This window comes from Hypanus sabinus, chromosome 23 (genome assembly GCF_030144855.1).
Source record: "Hypanus sabinus isolate sHypSab1 chromosome 23, sHypSab1.hap1, whole genome shotgun sequence".
In the NCBI taxonomy this organism is placed as follows: Eukaryota; Metazoa; Chordata; class Chondrichthyes; order Myliobatiformes; family Dasyatidae; genus Hypanus; species Hypanus sabinus.
In genome coordinates, this window is record NC_082728.1 from 22,194,203 (window position 1) to 22,216,906 (window position 22,704).

General features: G+C 40.9%; 1 protein-coding gene across 4 annotated transcripts in view; it reads right to left on the bottom strand.

Moving 5' to 3' along the window:
• LOC132380041 (pseudokinase FAM20A-like) overlaps positions 1 to 22,704 on the bottom strand; it is an 83,625-nt gene that overhangs the window by 35,672 nt on the left and 25,249 nt on the right. For all 4 annotated transcript variants that reach the window (XR_009507618.1, XR_009507619.1, XM_059948524.1 and 1 more), the window contains exons 2-6: positions 16,986 to 17,161; positions 8,296 to 8,346; positions 3,757 to 3,835; positions 2,278 to 2,370; positions 122 to 237 (exon numbers count right to left, since the gene is read on the bottom strand). Coding sequence is in view for 2 of the 4 variants with exons in the window: in XM_059948524.1 (XP_059804507.1) it covers positions 122 to 237; positions 2,278 to 2,370; positions 3,757 to 3,835; positions 8,296 to 8,346; positions 16,986 to 17,161 (515 nt within the window). In the remaining 2 variants the exon portion in view is untranslated. The remainder of the gene's footprint in view (positions 1 to 121; positions 238 to 2,277; positions 2,371 to 3,756; positions 3,836 to 8,295; positions 8,347 to 16,985; positions 17,162 to 22,704) is intronic.

Below are 22,704 nucleotides of genomic sequence, written 5' to 3' on the forward strand. Positions count from 1 at the left end.
ACTAAACTATTTTTAAGCTTTCAAGTCAGAAACAAATAAAAGTTTTATTGAGTTTCTGTTTTGCACTTAAATATTCTGCCTCGAACCGCAAATGGCAGAGTTTGGCCTCTGGGCTCGTTACCTGGCGAGGTGAAAAAACTCCCTTTCAAATCTTCATTTCGGGTCCGGTCTTGGATCTCTTTACTGAGGTGAACTCGTCTGCCCGCCACTGGGGGAACTCGGCGGAAATCGAGAATCCTTTAAAATAAAACGCATTGGGCAACAAGTAATTGAGTTGATCCAAGCGATTGAACCTTCTTGACCAACCTCCCATGCGGGACCTTGTCAAAGGCTTTGCTAAAGTCCATGCAGACAACATCCACTGCCTTGCCTTCATCAACTTTCCTGGGAATTTCGTAGAAAAACTCCATGAGTTTGGTTAGACACAATTTACCAAGCACAAAGTCATGTTGACTAACCCTAATTGGTCCCTGTCTATCCAAACACTTATATATCCACTCCCTTGGGATACCTTCCAATAACTTTTCCACTACTGATGTCAGGCTCACTGGTCTATAAATTCCAGGATTATTTTTAGAGACTTTCTTAAGCAGCAGAACAATATCAGCTATCCTCCAATTCTTCGGCAAATCACCTGTGGCTAAGGATGACTTAAATATCTCTGCTAGGGCCCGCTGCAATTTCTGCACTTGCCTCTCACAGGATTCAAGGAAACAAGTCAGGTCAGGGGATTTATCTATCCCAATTTGCCTCAAGACAGACAGCACCTACTCCTCTGCAATCTGTGTAAGATCTATTACCTCACACCTACCCATCTTACTAGTAAATAAAGATGCAAAAAAATCCATTTAAGATCTCCCCAATCTCTTTCGGCTTCTTTCTGATCTTACAGAGGACCAATTTTGTCCCTTGCTATCTTTTTATGTTTAATATATCTGTAAGGATTCTCCTTCACCTTGTCTGCAACATCAACTTCATGTCTTCTTTTTGCTCTCCTGTTTTCCTTCTTAAGTGTTACACTGCATTCCTTAAATTCCTGAAGTACCTCATTTGTTCCTGCTTGCCCATACCTGCTATGCAGCTCCTTCTTCTTCACCAGGGCCTCACTATCTCTTGAAAGCTAAGGTTTCCTTGCCTTTTATTCTGAGAGGAACATACAAACTCTGTACTCACAACATTTCACTTTTGAAGGCCTCCCACTTATTAAGTACACTATTGCTAGAAAACTGTCATGATTACATCAATATGATAGCCCCAGCATAAATCTAACAACCCTAACACCTAATACTGCACACTCTTTCTATCCATGACCCCTTGCTGAGGACTGGTTTGTGGTCTCCCAGCTTCCCCTTCGCGAAGACCACTGTCAATTCCTGGATGTTGCTGACATTGAGTTCAAGGGTGCTGTGAAACCACATGATCAGCCAGTCTAACTCAGTCCTGTCTGCCTCCACATCAACATCTGAGATCCTGCCACCAACAGTGATGTTGTAGACACATTTATGGAAGGCGTTTAAGCTGTGCCTGGCCGCACAGTCAGCCAAAAGAACAGAGGGGCTGGGGCAGTGGGCTAAGCACAAGTCCTTGAGCTGTGCTCGTGTTGATAGCAATGAGGAGATGAGATTACTGATTCTTACTGAATGTGATCTCCCAATGAGGAAATCAAGAATCCAATTGCAGAGCGAGTGTAAAGATCCAGGATTTGAAACCTGTTGATTAGTTCTGAGGGGAAGATGGTGTTGAACGCCGAGTATAATCGATAAAGTTATCTTATATTGGTATTGCTGACTTCTAGTGTTCCAACACTGTTCCAGTGTTGTTTCAGTGACTCTACTGAAGTTAAGTTTTACCCACTTGATCTCTGACCAGTACACAAGACCCATAATGGACTAAGAGCACTGCAATGTCGTAAACTGACGTTGGACAGGGAAAGTAAAAGACCAGCATTAGTCGTCCAAACACATTTTGTATAAGGAAAGCTTGCTGCTTCAATTCCACTCCTCTCGGAGCAGAGGGAAATGTAGATGTAAGTTACTATAGTGAATGGATGATTTGGAAAAGATTAATGCATCTTTGTGAAACTTCCATTCCACAGTTATGATTTTGGAAATGACCTGCAAACTTAAACTAAAATCAGATTTCCATTCAGTTTGTTTTTCATGTTTTGAAGATCACCTATCTTGTAAGTACACAAAGCCCCAGCAAGTCAGCCAAAAATTCACTCCTTTGCCAAGTTAGGACATTAGATTTCTTACGGGGGAGCAACCAAGCCCTTACCTGTCCAGATGAAATGCGGCTATCTCAGCATTATGCCTTTGGATGTCAACAAAATAAAAAACATCTCCTGGAGTCTCCTCTTCGCGCTTCTGTCTGAGAAAATGAACAGAACCCTTCTTAGTTGCGTGGGTCTTTCATCATACAGTAGATAGAAGGATTGGCACGTAATGGACCTAACATCACGGTCTGGTCCTTAGTACTTTAATAACTTTCTATCAATTTCATCAGCGACTCCTGACTTCCTGCAGACTGCTGTGAGAGCAGCTACTGAAGGTGCTCACTGCAGATGGGTTTGAGCACGCCGTGTGCTGGAACATGCCAAAGTTGTTATTTGTTGTGAGTTACTTTCAGGTCTGAGCCAATGTAGCAGTGTGCAATCACAAGGCAAGCAAGCCAGAGCCTTTACTTTCTTTAGAAGGTTAAGGAGGCTCGGCATGCTACTACTGTGGACGTAGTGTTAAAGTATCCTGACTGGAATGGAATGAGGTGCAGAGAGTAGTAGACAGCTCAGTACATCATGGACACATCCCTCACCAGTACTGCCTCAAGAAAGTGATGTCTATTATCTATGATCCCCATCGTCCAGGTCATGACATCTTTTCATCAGGCAAGAGGTAGAGAAGCCTGAGATGCCACACTATCAAACACAAACAACTTCCCTGCACCCATTTATTTCTTGAACAAACCTGCACACAACCCTATTAACAGTATAGTAGCACTATGACAACTTTGATCACCTTGCACTGCAATTAACATTTTTTTTGGTTCTTATTGTGTTCTTTCAGGTAGATTTAGTATAGTATTTACTTTAGTTTAAGTTTTTTTTGTTGTGAATGCAGTTTATCTGATAAAGTGTGCATATGATGCTGCTGCAAATAAGCTTTTCATCATGCCTCGCATAAACAGTACATATTTGCGTGCACTCCACCTTGATGTAACCAAGTCCACCACTATTGTTCACCTCTACATTATAATGAGACTGTGGAATCATTTTATTAAACTCAGGAGTAGTTGCAAAACTTGCTGCCATCATGGATACTCATGAAAAACTGGTCGAAGATCTTATTTCTAATAGAATATCAAAGGCTTACAGTATCATGCGACAAAGAATGCAAATTTTATTGGAGGTGTGTGTGAGCAAGTTCCCAAGGCAGAACTTCCATAGAATGTTTTACTGATTTCCCAAAAACTGGAAGCAGAACATCTCAGTAAATGAAGTAAGTTACACCTTTGGTAATCTCAACTCCACTCTGTCGATTTCTGTTCCACTGTCCAAAGGGAAAGTCACATTGTATCAGGCAGCTTCATCTTCTCTTACCCAAAAAGTTAAAGATTCAATCCCTGTGATGGAGACTTGAGTGCAATATTATTAGCTAATAGTGTGAATTAGTACTCAAGGGTTCTCCACATATGGAAGTGCTGTTTCTCAGCTGAGACACTGAAGTGAATATATTTTCCATTCATTGGAACTTAACTTACCTCATAGGCTTGAAGATGGCCTTCCCAAAGTTCTGAAACTGTAGGAGTACTTTCAGATGGACTCCACTTGGCTTCACAACTTGGAGAAAAACATAAAATAGGTTATTACAGAAGAAATTGTGTCCTTGAGTCTCTCCTGAAAACACCTTCAGATGCAGCATACTAACTGAGTCAAAGCGTAACTCAAAATGAAAATTCTGGCATGTGTGTGGCTTTCTAACAGAGCTACCACTTTAGGTTTTATAATGAGAAGAGGCACGCTATTTTAGTGAGACAGCTACATTTTCTGCCTACATCTCTCATCCTGTGATTATAACCATAATGCTTACATTGAGGGAAAAGTCTAGCTTTTTGCAGATTGAATCCTAAACAATAGAGCTAAGTAGAGTCTGCTTACGCATTTCAGAATGGAAAACATTGCCAACTGGTTCTATTCAAAATAAGTTGCCGATAGTTTTACGGTTATATTGTAACCTTTTACTTCAGAGTGGAAGAGTATCAATATTGGATATTCTCAACCTATATATTGCTTTATGTGGATCTTTAGATCTCAATTCATAGGTTCCTATTGCCCTAAATCCTCTGTCTTTGTGCCTACCGATACCATTTGATTCATCACGAATGCCAAGGCAAGGATTTTACTTGTAAAATTACCTTTCCATCAGCATCACACCTAGAATAGAACTGTAGAACTGAGGTCAAAATGTTCAAAAGTTTCAAAGGTTCGTTTATTAGCAAAGTATGTATGCTGTATACAAGTCTGAGATTCTTCTTCTCCAGATAGCCACGAAACAAAGAAAAACCAGGGAGGTCAGTTCAGAGAGAAACAGCAAACCTACCAACATGATCATTAACCCCCAAACCCTCCCCTCCCCCCAAACAAAACAAATACACAGTGGGGAGAAATAATGTGATATGGTGTATGCTGAGTATTACACACAAATACACACTGGGAGTTAAACTCAGCACAGTTGAGTTGGTCTTACATCACCACAGGTGATTTATTCACATGTCGGCAGACGGGAGAAGCAATATAGACAAGACTGGTCTGAATCACTTCGCCAGTTACCTGGACCATAGAACAGTACCACACAGGAACAGGTCCTTAAGTTCATGATGTTTTTACAAACTAAAACAACTAGTAATTAAGTGTTAACCAGGCTAATCCCTTCGTCTACATGATAGCCATATCTCTCCATTCTCAAACTTGCCCCACATACCACCTTTGGTCCTACCCTCTGTGACTTTAAATGCATGTCCTCTAGTATTAGACATTTCAACCCTGGGGAAAAGATATCAGCTGCCTACACTATCTATGCCCCCCTAGAATCTTACAAATTTTCAGCCTCTGTCACTCCAGAGAAAACAACCCAAATTTGTCCAAACTCTTCTAATTAAACATGCCTTCTAAACCAGGCAGCATCCTGGCAAACCGCCTTCTGCCCCCTCTCTAAAACCTCCACATCTTTCTGTTTTAGGAGAGGAAATAATTTTTGAAAGGTAAAGTAGATTTTGTTGAGGAATTGGAGCCATACACGGCGAGGTGGACAACCAGCCGGTGATATGTACTTGGACTTCCAGGAGACGTTCAGTAAAATTCCACATGGAAAGATATAGGTTTATCAATATTCAAAATTAAAAATAAATTTATTATCAAAGTCACCATATGTCACTATATTCCCCCGAGATTCATTTTCTTGTGAGCATTCACAGTAAATACAACGAAACACAATAAAATCAATGAAAAACTAGACACAACAAAGGCAGATAAAATGTGCAAATACAAAAAAGAAAAAAAAATTATAAGAAGAATAAATAAATAAGCAATAAATATCAAGTCCTTGAAAGAGAGTCCATAGGTTGTGTAGTCAGTTCAGTATTGGGATGAGTGAGGTTGATTGAAGTTAACCCCTTTGGTTCAAGAGCCTTGTTGTCGAGGGGTAATAATTGTTCTTGAACCTGGTAGTGTGAGGCCTGAGAATCCTGCACCTCCTTCCTGATGCCAGCAGCGAGAAGACAGCACGGAGAGTAACATTTTGCTATGAATCGCGAGTTAACTAAAGAATAGCAGAACTAAGAATAAATTGCCCTTTTCATGAACCATAGGGAGTAGCACTTGATTTCAAGTATTTACAATATAAGGTTTTGGAACAAGAAATAGACATATTGTATCAAAGGTTATTGTATATACAAAAACAGTTAGGAAAGTAATTGTTGACGAGAACACAAAACTTTACCAAGGACATTATTAGATTAATTGAGTGGAAAAATCAGGACAAGTGAGGTACCAACTTTGGCAGGAAGAAATCAAAGATACAATATTTTTTTAAATAGCTTATGGCTTTGAAATGTTTGTATTCAGAAGAAATGCAGGATGTTAACGTAAGTGTGCAAGCTGGGGCGCCGTGTGTGGTGAACTACATATACCTGTCTGGAAACGCCCCCTGCTGACTGCTCCTGTGGCTCCTCCCACAGACCCCGGTATAAAGGTGATCAAGGCCTGAGCCCGGCCTCTCAGTCTTCAGGATGTAGTGTGGTGGTCACTCACTGCTTGTTCCTTCTTCCAGTCAATAAAAGCCAATATCTCGCCTTTATGTCTCAGAGTGAGTTATTGATGGTGCATCACCATGGTAGCGTAGCAGTTAGTTCAACGGTTTTTACGGCTCAGTGCATTCCGCAGTTCAGAGTTCAACTCCAGCATTGTTCTGTAAGGAGTCTCTCTACATCCTCCCCGTGGAATGCATGGGTTTTCCCTGGGTCCTCTGGTTTTCTCCCATAGTTCAAAGACATACCTGGTAGGCTAATTGTCCTGTGATTAGGTTTAGATGAATTGGGTTTGTCAGGGGTTGCTAGCATGGCATAGCTCGAATCGCCACAAGGGCCTACTCTGTATTGTATCTCTAGATTAATTAATTTATTTATTATAAGGGATCATGGGCTGTCAGTCATTATTGAGAAGCATGGAACATAAAACTAAAAACTTTCTGTAGCAGAATCATACAGTTCTGGTCTTTATTGAAGAAAGGAAATAGCAGTCATGGAGGCATTATGGGGTGGAGCTTCATTAGTTTGATTCCACATACAAAGAGATTGTTTAGATTAAAGATAAAACAGATTGAACCAATATAAGCCTTGAATTTAGAAGTACAAGATATGACTTAGTTGAAACACATAAGATTAGTAGGATTGATTACCCGAATGGCTATTCTATAGAATTGTTCCAATCATTTTTCTCAATTTTATTCTGAATTTAAAATGTTTCCCATGATAAAACAATGTCAAACAGCTTTGGGGAAAATAAGACTTTCAGTTGTGACAAAATAGAGCAGAGTGCTAGGAATCTCCCCAGAACAGTTGCTGGCTGTACTCTCAGCTGTTGCTCCAGAAGAGTCAGCTATGGTGATAGCAAATGACTGTTTAAATATCAGATAAGAAAGGGAACAGCCCACTTCGCTCATACACTCCACCTTGTTTTGGGTAATACACAGACCCAAGCAGGCAGTTTTGGCTCTAGCCTTTGTGCTTCTGCTTTATGTCAAATTAAACATCTGATATGAGCACGTTTGGACACAAGACACACTTCTCCACTTCCCTTAGAGACAAATACCACTTTATCAGCTGCAAAAATGTTTCTGTCCTTTTGCCAAGGAGAAAACCGTACTTGTGTAGGTGGAAAGAAATGTCATGTATTTATAGTAAATGTGCATTTATAGAGTACAGTTAAACTGATTTTCAAGCAATCTGCAATGCTAGCAGTGATCAAGTGACTCAGAGCCAAATGCTTGAAACAAAAGCCCTTTGATAAAAAGGAGCTGGTTGAACAAATTGTCAACAGACTTTCTTACCATAGCTGAATGTGAAAAGGTTAAAGTGGTATCAATCGTACCAGAGAACTCCCACCACAAGTCAAGTTGCTGTTCTATTGATTCATGCCTCCCTTAGTCTGAGCAGCTGCAAAGTTTACTTTAATGCAGCACAAACACTCCAGTTATGGCACAAGGAAAAGGCCGAGAGAGAGTATCCAAATTCCAAAACGCTTTCAGTTACCTGATCCAGCTCTGTTTAAAATGAAATGCAAAGTCACCTTGTGTAACTCACAATGGTAAAAGAATGTACTTGTTAATGAGAATTAAAACTGAATTATGTTTGATCTTTTGCTAAATCCGAAATCTAACTGGAACGTGGGGAGGAATTCCTTTAGTCCGAGAGTGGTGAGTCAGTGGAAGTCTTTGCCATGGACGGCTGTGTAGGCAAAGTTATTGGGTATTTTTAAGGCAGAGGTTGATAGGTTCTTGATTAGTAAGGGCATCAAAGTTTACATGGAAAAGACAGGCAAATGGGATTGAGAGGGTTTAATAAATCAGCCAAAATGGAATGCTGGAGCAGACTCGATGGTTCAAATGGCTTAATTCTGCTCCATCGTCTTATGGTTGTATGGTCTGAAAGATCTCATGGAATATGAGGTTGCAGTGAAGTCAGCATTCCTGCTAGAAACTAAGAAGAAGTGTTCAGGATGGAGAAATTTAAATGTCCTCTCACCTTCTTTACAGTTGCACCTCCCCTTCAGAGCCTTTCCATCATATGTAAAATCTGCAAAATACGTAAAAAATGACAGTATTAAATGAAAGCTCTAATCCCAAGGGCAAAGAGACTATCATTGTGGAAAAGAGTGAAGCAGTTTACATTTCAGAGTAGTCACAGAATCCACTCTAGCAAACATCTTCTCCACATCCACTTTATCTAGGCCTTTCAATACTCAATAGGTTTCAATGAGATCCCCCTTATTCTACTAAATTCCAATGAGTATAGGCCCAGAGCCATCAAATACTGTAAGGTAATCATTTCATTTCTGGAAGCATTCTCGTGAACCTTGTCTGGACCCTCTCCAATGCCAGCACATCTATTCTTAGATCTGAGGCCAAAAACTGCTCACAATACTCTAAGTGCAGATTGACCAATGCCTTAAAGAGCCTCAGAATTCCAGATACATCACTGATTTATTTAATCTGCAGAAATTCTCTGATGACTCAGCAATAGTTGGGTGTATAAAGGGAGGATGGGAGGATGAATACAGGGCCCTGGTGGAAGACTTTGTTAAGTGGTGGAAGACTTTGTTAAGTGGTGCAAGCTGAGCCATCAGCAGCTCAACACGAGTACAGACATCCTCACCTTTCCTGGAAGTTCCGGGAGTCTCCCGCATATTGATAGCGGCTCCCTGACGCCGGCAAATTATATACAATATCCCGGAAATCGAATTTTTTGAGAGGGAGTGAGAACGAGAGTGAGAGGGAGCATCCTGATTGGTCTCTCTTCATGCTAAGTAGACCTATCAGTTTTCTCAGTGGGCGGGCTTTACAGTCGACCTCAAAAATAATGACAGTGTTGCTCGCTGCACTGTTTGCAACAGTGACTTTTCTATTGCCCATGGTGGGTTAAAATGTAAAAATGTTGAGGTGAGTTTAACAGGCGTCATTCGTTCATTAGCATAGCTAATGTTACTTAAACTAGCTGGCTAGTTTCTAAGGAGCTACTCTATTGATGTCTTACGTGATGAGGCCAAACTCCCTGTAGACTTGCTTAAAGTTGTAACAGAATTTAAAAAACTCCATGATAATATAATATAAGTACATATTTTAATGTCACATTTTCTGCATATACCCAACTTGGTTTACAGATGAGATAAAATCACTAAACAAAGCATTACATACACCCTTGGAGGTTGACGGCGGGGTGGGGGTGGGGTGCTACCTCCCTGAAATGAGTTTTTGCAGGGTGGGATGTCTGCTAGTAAGATGAAGGAGATGGTGATGAACTTTAGGAAGACTGAGCCTGCACTGCTCCCAGTTACTGTTGATGGTGAGGTCATGGATGAGTTGAGGGCCAGTTTCACAGTCTGCTTCCATACCACAGCAAAGTGAGGCACTTTGGGTTCAAATGACATTTTTACCACTCAAGCCTACCAGCACCCAGCTTGTAATTCCAGTTGTAAAATGCTTATTCCGTCAGTGTGGCGTGCTAGATTCCTTAACTTAAGTGGGGCATGTTTGAGTTCTTGAAGAAAGCAGCCAATCCCAACCATATATAGTTGAGCAGAACACTCCTTCTTTCGACGGATAAACTTTATCACCTAGCAGTACGGAAGTGTGCTACTGGCTACATATCTGAATTGTAGCTGATTGTTTGGACTGGTTGCTGCAGCACCGCGGAATTGCAGGATGTTCAGAAATAGGATTTTTTAAACAGATTATATGGGAATAAAGATAAATATTCCCCTTAATTTGAGAGAAAACGTTTCTCTGCCTAAACAGAAATATAAGAACTTAGAATTTTAAAATATCTAATCAGAGCAAGCTTGTTGAAAGCAGCTTCTGGTCCAATTCAGTAAAGAGACTGAAAAGTAAAATCAATAACCGCCACCATCGCTGGACTCCACAGATGATCACTGACCTCTGAGTTACCAGAAATAACTCAGTAACCAGCTTACTGGGAGTCCCATTCATTAATATTTCAGCTTCTGCATACTCTGTGTAGAACCCCTACAGAGAAAACATTCAACCCATTGACCAAAACCTGATTCATGTGCCAAAAGTGACAACAGAGGTAGGGCTTTAAATGAATGCTTCTCATCAGTATTCACGAAAGAGAAGGATATTGTAGCTGGAGAATTTGTTGGTAAAATTTAAAAACTTGCTATCATTTGGAAGGAGGAGATGTTGCTTCTCTCTGGCAGCTTCAAAGTGGATAAATTCTGGGGCCCTAGTGAGATACACCTCAGGCTGCTGTGGGAGACAAGCAAGGAAATTGCTCTGACAGTGATTGTAAAATCTTCACTGGCCACAGGCGAGGTACAAAATAATTGGAGGACAGCTAGTTGTATTACCTGTATTCAAAGGGTCAGCAGGGAAAAGATAGTCACTTACATTGGCTCCGACATCAATGGCAGGGAAACTATTAAAAAAGTTTGGCACCTTGTCACTAACCTACAGTTGAAAATGCAGGGATTAATCGAAGATTGTCAGCATGGTTTTCTTAAAGGGAGTTTCTCTCTGATGAGTTTAATTTTGAGAACAGATGACAATATATGTTGACAGAGCAGTCCAGTTGATGAGGTCTACGTGACTTTACCGAGGCATTTGAAAAGTCTCACAAGAAGGTTGGTTGAAAAGGTTAGAGCCCTTCAGATCCAAGGCAAATTAACAACTTGGGTCCAAAATTGATTTAATAACAGTAGGCAGTGGTGATGAAAAAGAAGTGTTTTTGTGGATTGAAAGCCTGTGATCAGTGGTGTCCCATAGGAATTGATGCTGGAACCATATTGTTAACTAAATATATTATCATTTTCTATATGGACACCAGAGGTTTGCTCAGTAAGTCTGCAGATGATGTGAAAATGATGGTGTTGCTTATAGTGAAGAGAATATTTGCAGATCACAGCTGATACTGATCAGTTGGTAAGATGGGTGGAGCAAGGGCAGATGGAATTTAATCCTAATAACTATGACGACTATCAGGGCAGACCCTAAGGGATATTGAGCAACAGAGGTACCTCAGTGTACAAATCAAGGTGGCAGCATAGAGAGATAAAGTTGAGAACAACGACTATCAAATACATCCCTTCATTTATTGGAACAAAGAATATAAGTAGGGTTAGGGCAGAAATTTATTAAACACTGATTAGGTGGGAGTGCTGTGATTGATCTTGGTGTAGGTTAAAAGGACAGCATAACATCATGGGTTGGAGGGCCTATTCTTCACTGTAGTATTTTATATTTTACAGTATGTTCTGCATACTCTGAGAAGTTATGTCCACCAGGAAGGTCAGATTGTACTAGAGAAGGTTCAAGTATTCACTGGAATATTGCCTAGGATGAGTGTTTCAGTTATGAGCAGAGACTGGATATCTTAGTTTATTTTCCTTGGGGCAGAGGAAATTGACTGGGAGAGCAGATAACAGATTACCTTTTCCTCAGAGAAGTATCTAAAACTGGGGACTGGCTTAGGCTGAGGGGCTTGGAGGAGTTTTGATGTAGAACCTTTGCAGATGGAGAGTGGTTAGAATGTGGGTCAAACTGCCTAAGTGGAAGATGAAAGTAATTACTCCCAGAGCATCGCTAGGAATGGGTCTTATTTGAGTTAATAAAAAGAAAGGAGGTCTAAGCAAACGACCATTGTGGGAGAGGGTCAGTGTTAGAGTGGGGGGGGGGGGGCTTTACCGCTACAGGCTTTGGTGAGAACAGGTGTAGGCTAAACGTGCTAAGTCTTTTGGAGTCATTTAGCTGATTGTAGAACTTAAGCTTACAAAGTTAGAGCCAACGATATAACGAGTGTAGGCAGGATGATAGCTAAGGCAGTGGAATGCACGTCCTGTAAGGTGGTATACAAGTAGATGTAGTGTATAGTGAGACTGCGTGGAAGGGCAGACAGATGATAGGACAAAATGCAGTCAGTGAGATGAGTCAAAGTGCAACATGGGGGAAAATCGAAAAAGGAGGTAAATATAGGACTGAAGGTGTTACAATTGCACACAGAATACGGCGAAAGGTAGATGATCTTGTAGCAGTTAGAGATCGGCAGGGTATAATGTTGTGGACATCTCTGCATCATGGCTGAAGGAAGGTCAAAGTTGGGAACCTGGTTTTCAAGGGTATGCATCACATCAAAAGGACAAGCAGGTAGGCAGAGGTGGTCAGGTGACACTGTTCATAAAAAAACGAACTCAAATCCTTAGAAAGAGGTGACATAGGATTGAAAAATGTAGAACCCTTGTGAGCAGAGTTAAGAAACTGCAAAGGTGAAAAGACCCTGATGAGAATTATATACAGGCCTCCGAACAACAGCCAGAATGTTGATACAAATTGTGACAAGAAATAGAAAAGGCAAGTGAAAAGGGCAATGTTATGATAGTCATTGAGAATTTCAATATGCAAGTAAATTGGGAAAATTAGATTGGTGCTGGATCCCAAGAAATTTGTAGAATGCCTACGAGATGCTAAAGATACTAGAGCAGCTTGTGGTTGAGACCACAAAGGGAAAAGCATTTCTGAATTGGGTGTTTTGTAATGAGCCAGATTTGATTAGGGATCTTAAGATAAAAGAACACTTAGGAGGCAGAGATCATAATAGCAGAATCAGAATCAGGTTTAATATCACTGGCATATGTCGTGAAATTTGTTAACTTTACAGCAGCAGTAGAATGTGATACATGATAAATAAATATAGAGGAAAAAAAACTGAGTTACGTTAATATAATAGCTTTCACCCTGCTTTTTGAGAGGGAGAAGACAAAGTCAGGTGTGGAGGAAAGGGAATTACAGAGGCATGAGAGAGGAGCTGGCCAAAGTTGATAGGAAGGGGACACAATTAGGGATGGCAGCAGAACAGCACTGGCTGGAGTCACTGGGAGCAATTCTGGGGCAGATGTGAGTGTAGCTGCTCTTACTAAGGAGAAGGTGCTTGTGAAACTGAAGGTAGTTAAGTCAGCTGGATCAGATGGACGGTACCACAGGATTCTGAAAGACATAGCTGAAAAGATTGTGGAGGCATTATTAATAATCTTTCTAGTATCACTACATTCTGGAATGTTTCCAGAGGACTGGAAAATTGCAAATGTCACTGTACTATTACGAAAAGAAACAAACGGAAGAATGGAAAATATAGGCCAGTTAACCTGAGTCCATTACTAAGGATGAGGTTTCCGAGTAGGTGGAAGTACATGATAAGATAGGCCAAAGTCAGCACGGTTGACAAATCTTTTGGAATTCTTTGAGGAAATAACAAGCAGGATTGACATAGGATAGACAACTGAGCTACAAGATCATCTACTTTATGCCATATTCAGCATGCATTCCAATATAACACCTTCAGTCCTGTATTCATCACCTTTTTCGATTTTCTCTCATGTTACACTTCAACTCATCCCATTGACTGCAACTTTGGCCTATCACCTGCCTGTCCTTCCTCACACTTGCTTACTTGGATTTTCAGAAGGCTTTTGACAAGGTGCCAGACGTGAGACTGCTTAGTGAGTTAAGAGCCCATGGTATTATGGGAAAGGTATTAGCTTGGATAGAACATTAGCTGACTGGCTAAATAAAGAGAGCCTTTTCTGCTTGGCTGCCGGTTACTAGTGGTGTTCCACAGGGGTCAATATTAGAATTGCTTCTTTTCATGTTATATGTCAATGATTTGGATGATGGAATTGATGACATTGTGGCCAAGTTTGTGCACTATACAAAGATAGGTTGGGGGGTAGGTAGTGTTGAGGAAGCAGAAAGTCTGCAGAAGATTGGGAAAATGAGCAAAGAAGTGGCAGATGGATCCTAGTGGAGGGAAGTATATGGTCATATACTTTAGTAGAAGGAATAAGGGCATAGACAATTTTCTAAATCTGGAGAAAATTCAAAAAATCAGAGTTGCTAAGGTACTTGGAAGACCTTATGCAGGATTCCCTAAAGGTTAACTTACAGGTTGAGTTGAATGAGGGAATGGGGGATCTCTTTGAAACCTATTGGATATTGAAAGGCCTAGATAGACTGGATGTGGGGAGGATGTTTCCTTTAGTGGGGCAGTCTAGTACCAGAGGACACAGTTTCAGAACAGAGGGACATCTATTTCAGATGAGATGAGGAGGAACTTCTTTAGCCTGAGGGTGGTGAATGTGTGGAATTCATTGCCACAGATGGCTGTCAAGGTGGAGGTCAAGTCATTGAGTATATTTAAAGTGGAGGATGAAAGGTTCCTGATTAGTCAGAGCAAGGTTATGGTGAGAATGTAGGAAAATGGGGTTGAGAGGGATAATAAATCAGCCATGATGGAATGGTGGAGTGGACTTGATGGACTGAATGGCCTAATTCTGCATCTAGGCCTTATGGTTGTATAGTCTAAAACTCCCAATCAGAACATAAATCATTACGGCATAGAGAGCACAGATCAATAATGGTTTAATAGGTAGGTGTAAATGCATACTTCATAGTTGGCATGGACTTGGTGGGGCAAAGAACCCATTTCTGCATACTTTTATCTGTATGACTTGAAGGCAGAAACAACTGGTTCCTTTGATTCATGCCAATATCAATGCTACTTAATTCATGCATATATTTGCTATTTTAATAATCCATTTCACAATGCATTATAAGCATGTGTGAATGGAATTTATGGTGAAACTTGAAACTTAAGTTGCTGTCGGTGGTGTGAGGAACCAAGTTAACATTTCAGATCAGCAACCTTTTATCCGAGCATCTTGACTTCTGATAAAAACGGTAATCAATTAAGAATGCAAACCCTGTTCTCTTTTTACTGATAATGCTTGACATGCTAATACTACCAGCATTTTCTGTTTTATTTCAGATTCCAAGAATCTGCAGATTTTGGTATGAGAATTTGAAATGATAAATCAAATAAAGTACAACTCAGTGAGCATGCATTGAATTATTAATGCACTGAAAATGCTAGTCAGAACATTTTTATATATTTAACAGTCCACAAATTCATGGGCTATTTAGCTTATTAGTAATTGCCTTATTTGTTTTGTTTGAACTTATCTCAAACCAAATTGTTTAGGTCTGCATTCATCAAGCAATCAATAATTTTATTCAGTCAACAGTAATTACTCTTGTGCTGAAGTGAAGGCATTCCAAAGATCATATTTGATGCTTATATAGTCATTGAGACCTGATTCATTTCCAAAGACTCTCGCAATGTTAGGGATTAGATTTGAGAGTTTCTGAATGAGCTGCTTATTAGTTCACAGAATAGCTATGCCAGTGATGTTTATTGCTATTTATAATGTGATTTAACATTGCCTTTAAAATGGCTTCTTTCAGACGTGGAGACAAAATCTGTTAAAAATCATTTAAAAATCAGCTTTATGTATCACATGTACATGGAAGTGTCTTCTAACAGTTGTAACACAATCTAATTATTGCTTAATTTCTGACAGTCTGGTCAACAAAGATGTACTGTAAAATTTGCACAAACCTCACAGCAAGCTTTTGTGATGAGCCATTCTCAAAATGTAGTTACTTATCCTCCCTCAGTCTATTGAACTCACAGCCGTCACTGAAGTGTGACTCATGGAAGCAGTGCAATTTTCCACTTGGAGCGCAGACACGCACACACCCAGTGAAGAAGTAATTTAGCAGAGTGATTCTTGGTTGGAAAATGGCTTAGAAGTCAGAGTCTACCGAGGAAATAATCAGTATTTCTAAATACAGGATGTTGATTGAGCGAGGACACATTTTCATGTTTTGACTGACGAGGTGGTTCACACTGGTTGTAGTGACGTGGGACTCTCCCTCTGAGTGCGCAGTGAAGCTTGAGCCGTATCCTGGAATTTGATTGGGTGGGTTGGTATTAGGATGGGGTAATATGTTACCCAGATTGCCCAAAGGAAGGCCAGAGTTGTGCTCAGTCTCTCCAAAGGGAATGCGGATAGCTGGGGATAAATGAGTGTGTGACATCATGTCTTCCTGAGCTGGAGAATCTCTCGAAAGTAGGTGACTAACATACTAATCATCTGAACTTCAACAAGCAAATCCAGTATCCAGCAAATGAGTATCCGGAGATTTTACCAAAGCCTTGAAATTTATACACTTGTAAAATAACATTGGAATCAACCGCATGTTAAGAAGTAGCCTGTGTGGAGAATAATCCAGGTAGAGCTCGTGATTTGGGGTTCTACCATTCAATCGTGTATTGGTCCTCTGAGGTGTGAGTCATTTCCTACACTAATGCAAATCAAGTTGAATTGCATTTGATGCCCCTGGGCCTGTCCTTGCTTCAGTTTAGAAGATGAGGGGGAAATCTCATTAAAGTCAATTGCAAGATAGAGTGGATGTGGAGAGGATGCTGGGAGACCAGGGCCAGAGGATACAGCCTCGGAATACAAGGACATCCCTTTAGATCAGAGGTGAGAAGGGAATTCTTTAGCCAGAGGGTGGTCAATCTATGAATTAATTGCACATTAGCTGTTGAAGCCAAGTCATTGTGTATACTTAAAGTGGGGCTTGATAGGTTTTTGATCAGTAAGGGCATCAAAGGTTATGGGAAGAAGGCAGGAGAATGGGTTTTAGAGGAATAATAAATCAGCCATGATGGAATGGCGGAGCAGACTTGATAGGCCAAATGGTTTAATTCTGCTCCAATGCCTTATGGTCTTATGGCCTTAAATCAGTCAATAGTCAGAAAATAGATTTCTACTGAATATCAGCATAAGTACTTGGATTCCTTACCGACTTCACTAATACCAAGAATGGCCAATTCTTCGAGCAGAAGATCCAGAAAGGGCTCGCCTCGGGGGTACAATGCATACCGATCGATTGCCAAGTGGAACTTTAGCCAGTTGGAATTGAGGTAAGCCTGAGAGCTGTACCATGCACCAGTGACGTTCCCAGTTCGCACTCTCTTCCTTTGGGTGCAGCATGCAAAAGAAAACACATTAAGCTAATGAACCACTTGACAACAGTGCCCATACAGCATGAAACCACAAGCTGGCTGCCCCGTCTTTGACTGTGCATGGGCTTTTATTTTAAGCACTGGTTACACATCCCCGTGGAAACAAACCTGCATCAGCAATTAGGATTTGGTAGATTAAAATGTAATGACAAATAAATGAGTAACCCAGAGGTATGTGCAGAACTCTTGCTGAATAGTATTATTAATATTGACAGTCAATGATTTTCTTTCAGATGAAACAAAGGCTGAGAAGCAGCAAGGAAATGTTTTACAGGTAATTCTTACGGTAAACAGCAAAGCTGAATGTTATCACAAGAAATTCTTTGTCCTAAAATTTCTTCAGATGTAAATCAATAAGTGGATAGGGTGGTGAAGCAGGTGTGAATCATTTGGGGTACAGAGTGCGAAAGTTGGGAAATCATATTCCTACCACATAAAACTTTGTTCAGGCTACATTTGTGTGGACTTCTGGCTGCCACACTGTAGGAAGGATGTGGAGGCTTTGGAGAGGGTGCGGAATAGATCCCGAACCATTTTGCTTGGATTGGTGTGCATTCACTGTAAGGAAACATTGGACAAAGTTGGGTTGCTTTCCCTGGAGTATCATCAGCTGAGGGGTGACCTGATAGAAATATTTCTATTAGATAGTCAGAATATTCTTTTTCCCAGAGTCGAAATGTTAAATACTAGAGGGCGAGGGTGTAAGGTGAGAGGGGAAATATCGAAAGGCGATTTGCCAGTTATTTTTTACACTGAGACCCTGGAATTGGCTGTCACGAAAGGTGGTGACAGAAGCAGGTGAAAAAGTAATGGGTAAGAAGTATTTAGACAGGCGTGTAAACAGGCAGAGAATGGGTGGTGGGGGGGGGGGAGAGATATGGACCATGTGCAGATGGGTGGGAGTTAGTTTAATTTGACATCATGACCAGCATAGACATCGTAGGCCAGAGAACTTGCTCCTGTGCTGTGTTATATGTTCTAACGGCACCAGCATCAAAAGCATTTTCCCCTGAAGCCTCATCACTTCAATTCTCCGATGACTCTTACTTTCAAATCTTCCCATTATTTAAAACCACTGAAAGCAGAGTGACAGGACCACAAGCACTTGAACAAATTGTTTAGTGATGCCCTAGAGTAAAAACCTGACAGAAATGTATGTAAAATCCACTTTTTAGAGAAATATAATTCTTAGGTTAAAGCTAAGCCAGAGGAAAAATGTCCTTCTACTTTCTATAGATTAGATTTTGAATGATTTTTTTTCAAATAGAAGAAAATATGAAACTCAGTTTTACAGTCTCAGATACTGTTGTTTGCACTAGGCTGAAACTTGACATAAAGAATGTAATTATTGTCCTAATTACCTCTAAACCATGAATTGGGCTCTCATGAAATATCTTGATGATATGGTATGAAGATGTAGTGATTAACTTAGAGTTCTAGATTATTGACCAGAGAGATGGATAGCAGCTGGGGAATTTAAATTGTAATCATTAAGTAGGTACAAGATTCCTCTCTATGGACTCTGTCTGTACTTCTCGTTGCCTCGGTTAAACCAGCCAGCATAATCAAAGACCCCACCCATCACGGACATTCTCATTTCTTCCTTCTCCTTTCAGGTCAACGTACAAATGCCTGAAAGCATGTACCACAAGACTCAAGGATAAGTTCTATCCCATTTTAGGATCAGACTCTTCAACGGACCCCTTGTACGATAAATGAACACACTTGGCCTCATGTTAGGATCTTGCACTTTTGGTAGCTTTTACATATTATTCTGCATTTTTTTTGTTTACCCTTATTCTAGCTCAATACTCGTTTTGATTTGGTCTGTATAAATAGCATGCAAGACAAGTATTTCACTGTACCATGGCATATGTGACAATAATAAGCTAATACCAACACTGACAAATAAAAAAGCTGATCTCAATAGCAGAAATTAGAAAACTATTGGATTGCTGTAAAAACCCACCCAGTTTACCATTGCTTGCTTTAGGAAAGGATGTGTGCCTTTCTCATTATCTGAACCATTCATAACTCCAATGTGGTTGACTCTTATCAGGCAACTCAGGATGGGCAATTAATGCTACCATTGCCCATGATGTCCGCATCGTCTGAACAATTGGAAAAAAAGACTGCTTTATTGCTGATGTGCTGCATAGTTCTGCTCTGAATCACATGGGTCAGCAGTTCATTCTGACATGTCGCCGCTAAAGCTCCTTTCTAGCTGGGTTCTGATTCCCAGGCTCTGATCGCTTTGCTGTCATTAGAAGGGTTGCCTACTGTGGCAACTGTGCATATCATAACCTCCCAAGACTCTGGCAGTCTGAGCTGGCACTAACACCCCATCAGAGCTAGCAGGGTCTGAGAAACGATGCAATCATAAATGCCTTCTGCAAACACTCAGGTTGCTGTTGGATATGTTGCTCTCTGGATTCAAATCCACTTTGAAGGCATTGCAGGCTGTCTGGCCTTTTGGACCTCTGCTCACTCACACATCGCACCCAGAAGCAGCAATGTAGCTAGACTGGACTGTAGCTAGATTATCCCTGCATCTAGAATCTCATTTCTTGTCAAATAGCTAAACCTGAGCTGGAGAGGAGCTAAGATTCAGATGTGTCAGATCTTGCAAAGAAAAATGACAGCACCCATTTTCCAACAGCTGTGTCACTGCCAATGGGAAAAGGGAAAGTAGACTTACTGTCTATGTGCAAAGAAAATACTCTGCTCCAAGCTCATAGTGCTGAAGATGGTGGTGTTATAATTTATTATTGTCACATGTACCAAGATACAGTGAAATGCTTGTATTGTATACTGTTGCTACATATTAAATCATTGAGCCTCCCCACCATTGAGGACATCTTCAATAGGCGATGCCTCAAAAAGGCAGCATCCATCATTAAGGGCCCTCGCTTCTTCTCATTGTTGTCATCAGGGGGTGATGCAGGAAGCTGAAGCCACACAATCAACATTTTATGAACAGATTCTTTCCCTCTGCTATCACATCTCTGAACGGACAATGAACCCACAACCCCTGCATTACTTTTTTCACTACTTATTTGTATCTTATATTTCTTATTGTTACTTATGGCAATATTTTGAATAAAACAATAAATTTCATGACATATATCAATGATAATAAACCTGATTCTGATTCTGAGATAGAATAACATAAATATACAATAAAGTGTAATAGCTACCAAAAAACTGCAGTGCAGGTAAACGATAAAGTACAAGTTCATAACGAGGTAGATTGTGAGGCTAAGAGTCCATCTTATCGTACAAGAGGTCCATTCATGAATCTGATAACAGTGAGTGAGGTAAAAGCTGTCCTTGAGCCTGATGGTGCATGTTTTCAGGTTTTTGTATCTTTTACCTGATGGGAGATGGGAGGAGAGAGAAAAGGGTTGGTGAAATCTTCGATTATGCTGGATATTTTACTGAGGCAGAGAGAAATATATACAGAGCTACGGGGGGAGGGGGGAGACTTACTCCTCTGGTATGCTGAGACGCATCCACAATTCTGTAGTTCCCTGCAGTCGCGTGTAGAGCAGCTACCATAGCAAGCCATTGTATATCAAGAAAGAAAACTTTCAATGATGCATCAGTCAAAATTATTAAGAGTCAGGTAGGGGAACGAGCCAAATTTGATTTGCCTCCTGAGGAAGTAGAGGCATTGGTGAGCTTTCTTCTGTCATAACATCAATGTGGTTGGAGTAGAACAGGCTTTTGGTGGTTTACGTATAGAAACTTGAAGCTCTTCAACCCTTTCAACCTTAACACAGCTGATATGTGCTGACCCCGCCCCCAGCTTTCTGAAGGCAATGACTAGAACTTTCGCTTTATAGAGAGAGAGGCTGTTGTCATGACACCATGTCTTTTATCCCCTTCATCATTATTTGAGATGTGGCCCACTAAGGTATCATCAGCAACCTTCTAGATCAGGGGTTCCAATCCTTCTTTGGAGCCATGGACTCCCATCATTAGCTGAGGGTCCATGGACCCCAGGTTGGGAGCCCCTGATCTAGATGAAGTTGGAGCAGAGTCTGGTCACTCAGGTCTGAGAAGGGGGCTGAGGTCACATCCTCGTGGAGCAATAGTCTTTACAGTAATTGTGGCGGAGGTGTTTGCACAATCTTTGCTCCCAGTCTTCCCCTCCTTTGTTTGGAGCAACCGGCCCCCTCCTAGGATGCAGGGATAATGACCAATTTCACTGACCATCTGCATACTACTGGGGTTGAACCCTTTGCTTCAAGTTCAAGATTAACTATCATTCAACCATATATATTTCTGAGCTAAACAAAACAACATTTCTCCAGGGGCCAAGTTGCAAAACATACATTACATACAGTCACACCCAGCACACATAGCTACGATCCAGCAAAAACGATCACAAAATAACATTAGCACAAGTCCTTTCAAGACCTGTATACATTTAATATAGAGACATTGATGGCCCGACTTCAAGTAACGGGCCTGAATGTGTAACGGGCTGGCCTTGTGCAGATACAGTCTCCCTTGGATGCACTGGTGAGCCCCATCCAGTTCATCGTTCTCAGATGTACCTGGCACTATGTTGGCACTGAACGGGGACAATGTGCCAAGTGGCCAGAGCAACATTGCTGCAGAGTTTTCATGGGAAGAGCTCTTTATCTGGTTGGAAATAACTCTGGGTGACGCAGTAAACAAACCACGTATGAGTGCTTGCTCAGAGGAAGGCCGTTCTGAAAATCATTGCCAACTTCTCTTGTCATACTGATTAACATTCTACTCACGTTAATGTGGTGCCACACCAGTTGCCTCTGGGCAGCTTTCCTGTGGGACCAGCCGAGCCTTCTTTAGAGACATGCAGAGTATGTGTGCAGTTGTGTGGGGAGTGAAGGAAGATTTTAAAAAATGGTAGGAATGTTACTAAAGGAAGAAACAACTGTGTAAACAGCAAAGATTGATCAAAATCTGGAGGCTTCTCCAAGTTCTCAAGGTTTGAATCAGAGGCCTTCCTGGTACATGTGGGCATAACTTCCTCCAGATGCAACTGTGGTGTACGAGCGGAAAATTCCCAGGCATCGAGCCAGTGGATGATTATGTCTCCGCATAGTTCGGCCCTGTGATGTTTGGGTGGGACATCATTGTTCCTGGAGATTGTGGTGGTGTATAATTAGTGTGCAAAGCAACAAAAACTCCCATCAGTTCTTCAACACAAACCTCAATTGTCTTCACATAAAAAGTTACGCAATAATAATAGTGAAGAAATCCAGGGCCTTTGGTTTGTCTTTATTTGTCCCCTTTAAATCCTTTCCTACAATGGAAATAATTGGCTCCAATTTCCCATTTAAAACACCTGAGGTAATGTTGTCTTTGGGAGCTCTGTACAATATCCTGCAAATTGTCTGCAGTTATTTTAAGCAGACTGTTGATCCCTTTTAGAATAGTGCAGGGTCAAAATTTACCTGAGGTTCACTGTCACTAACTGTTCTCTGAGAACAATTGTCTTTATTT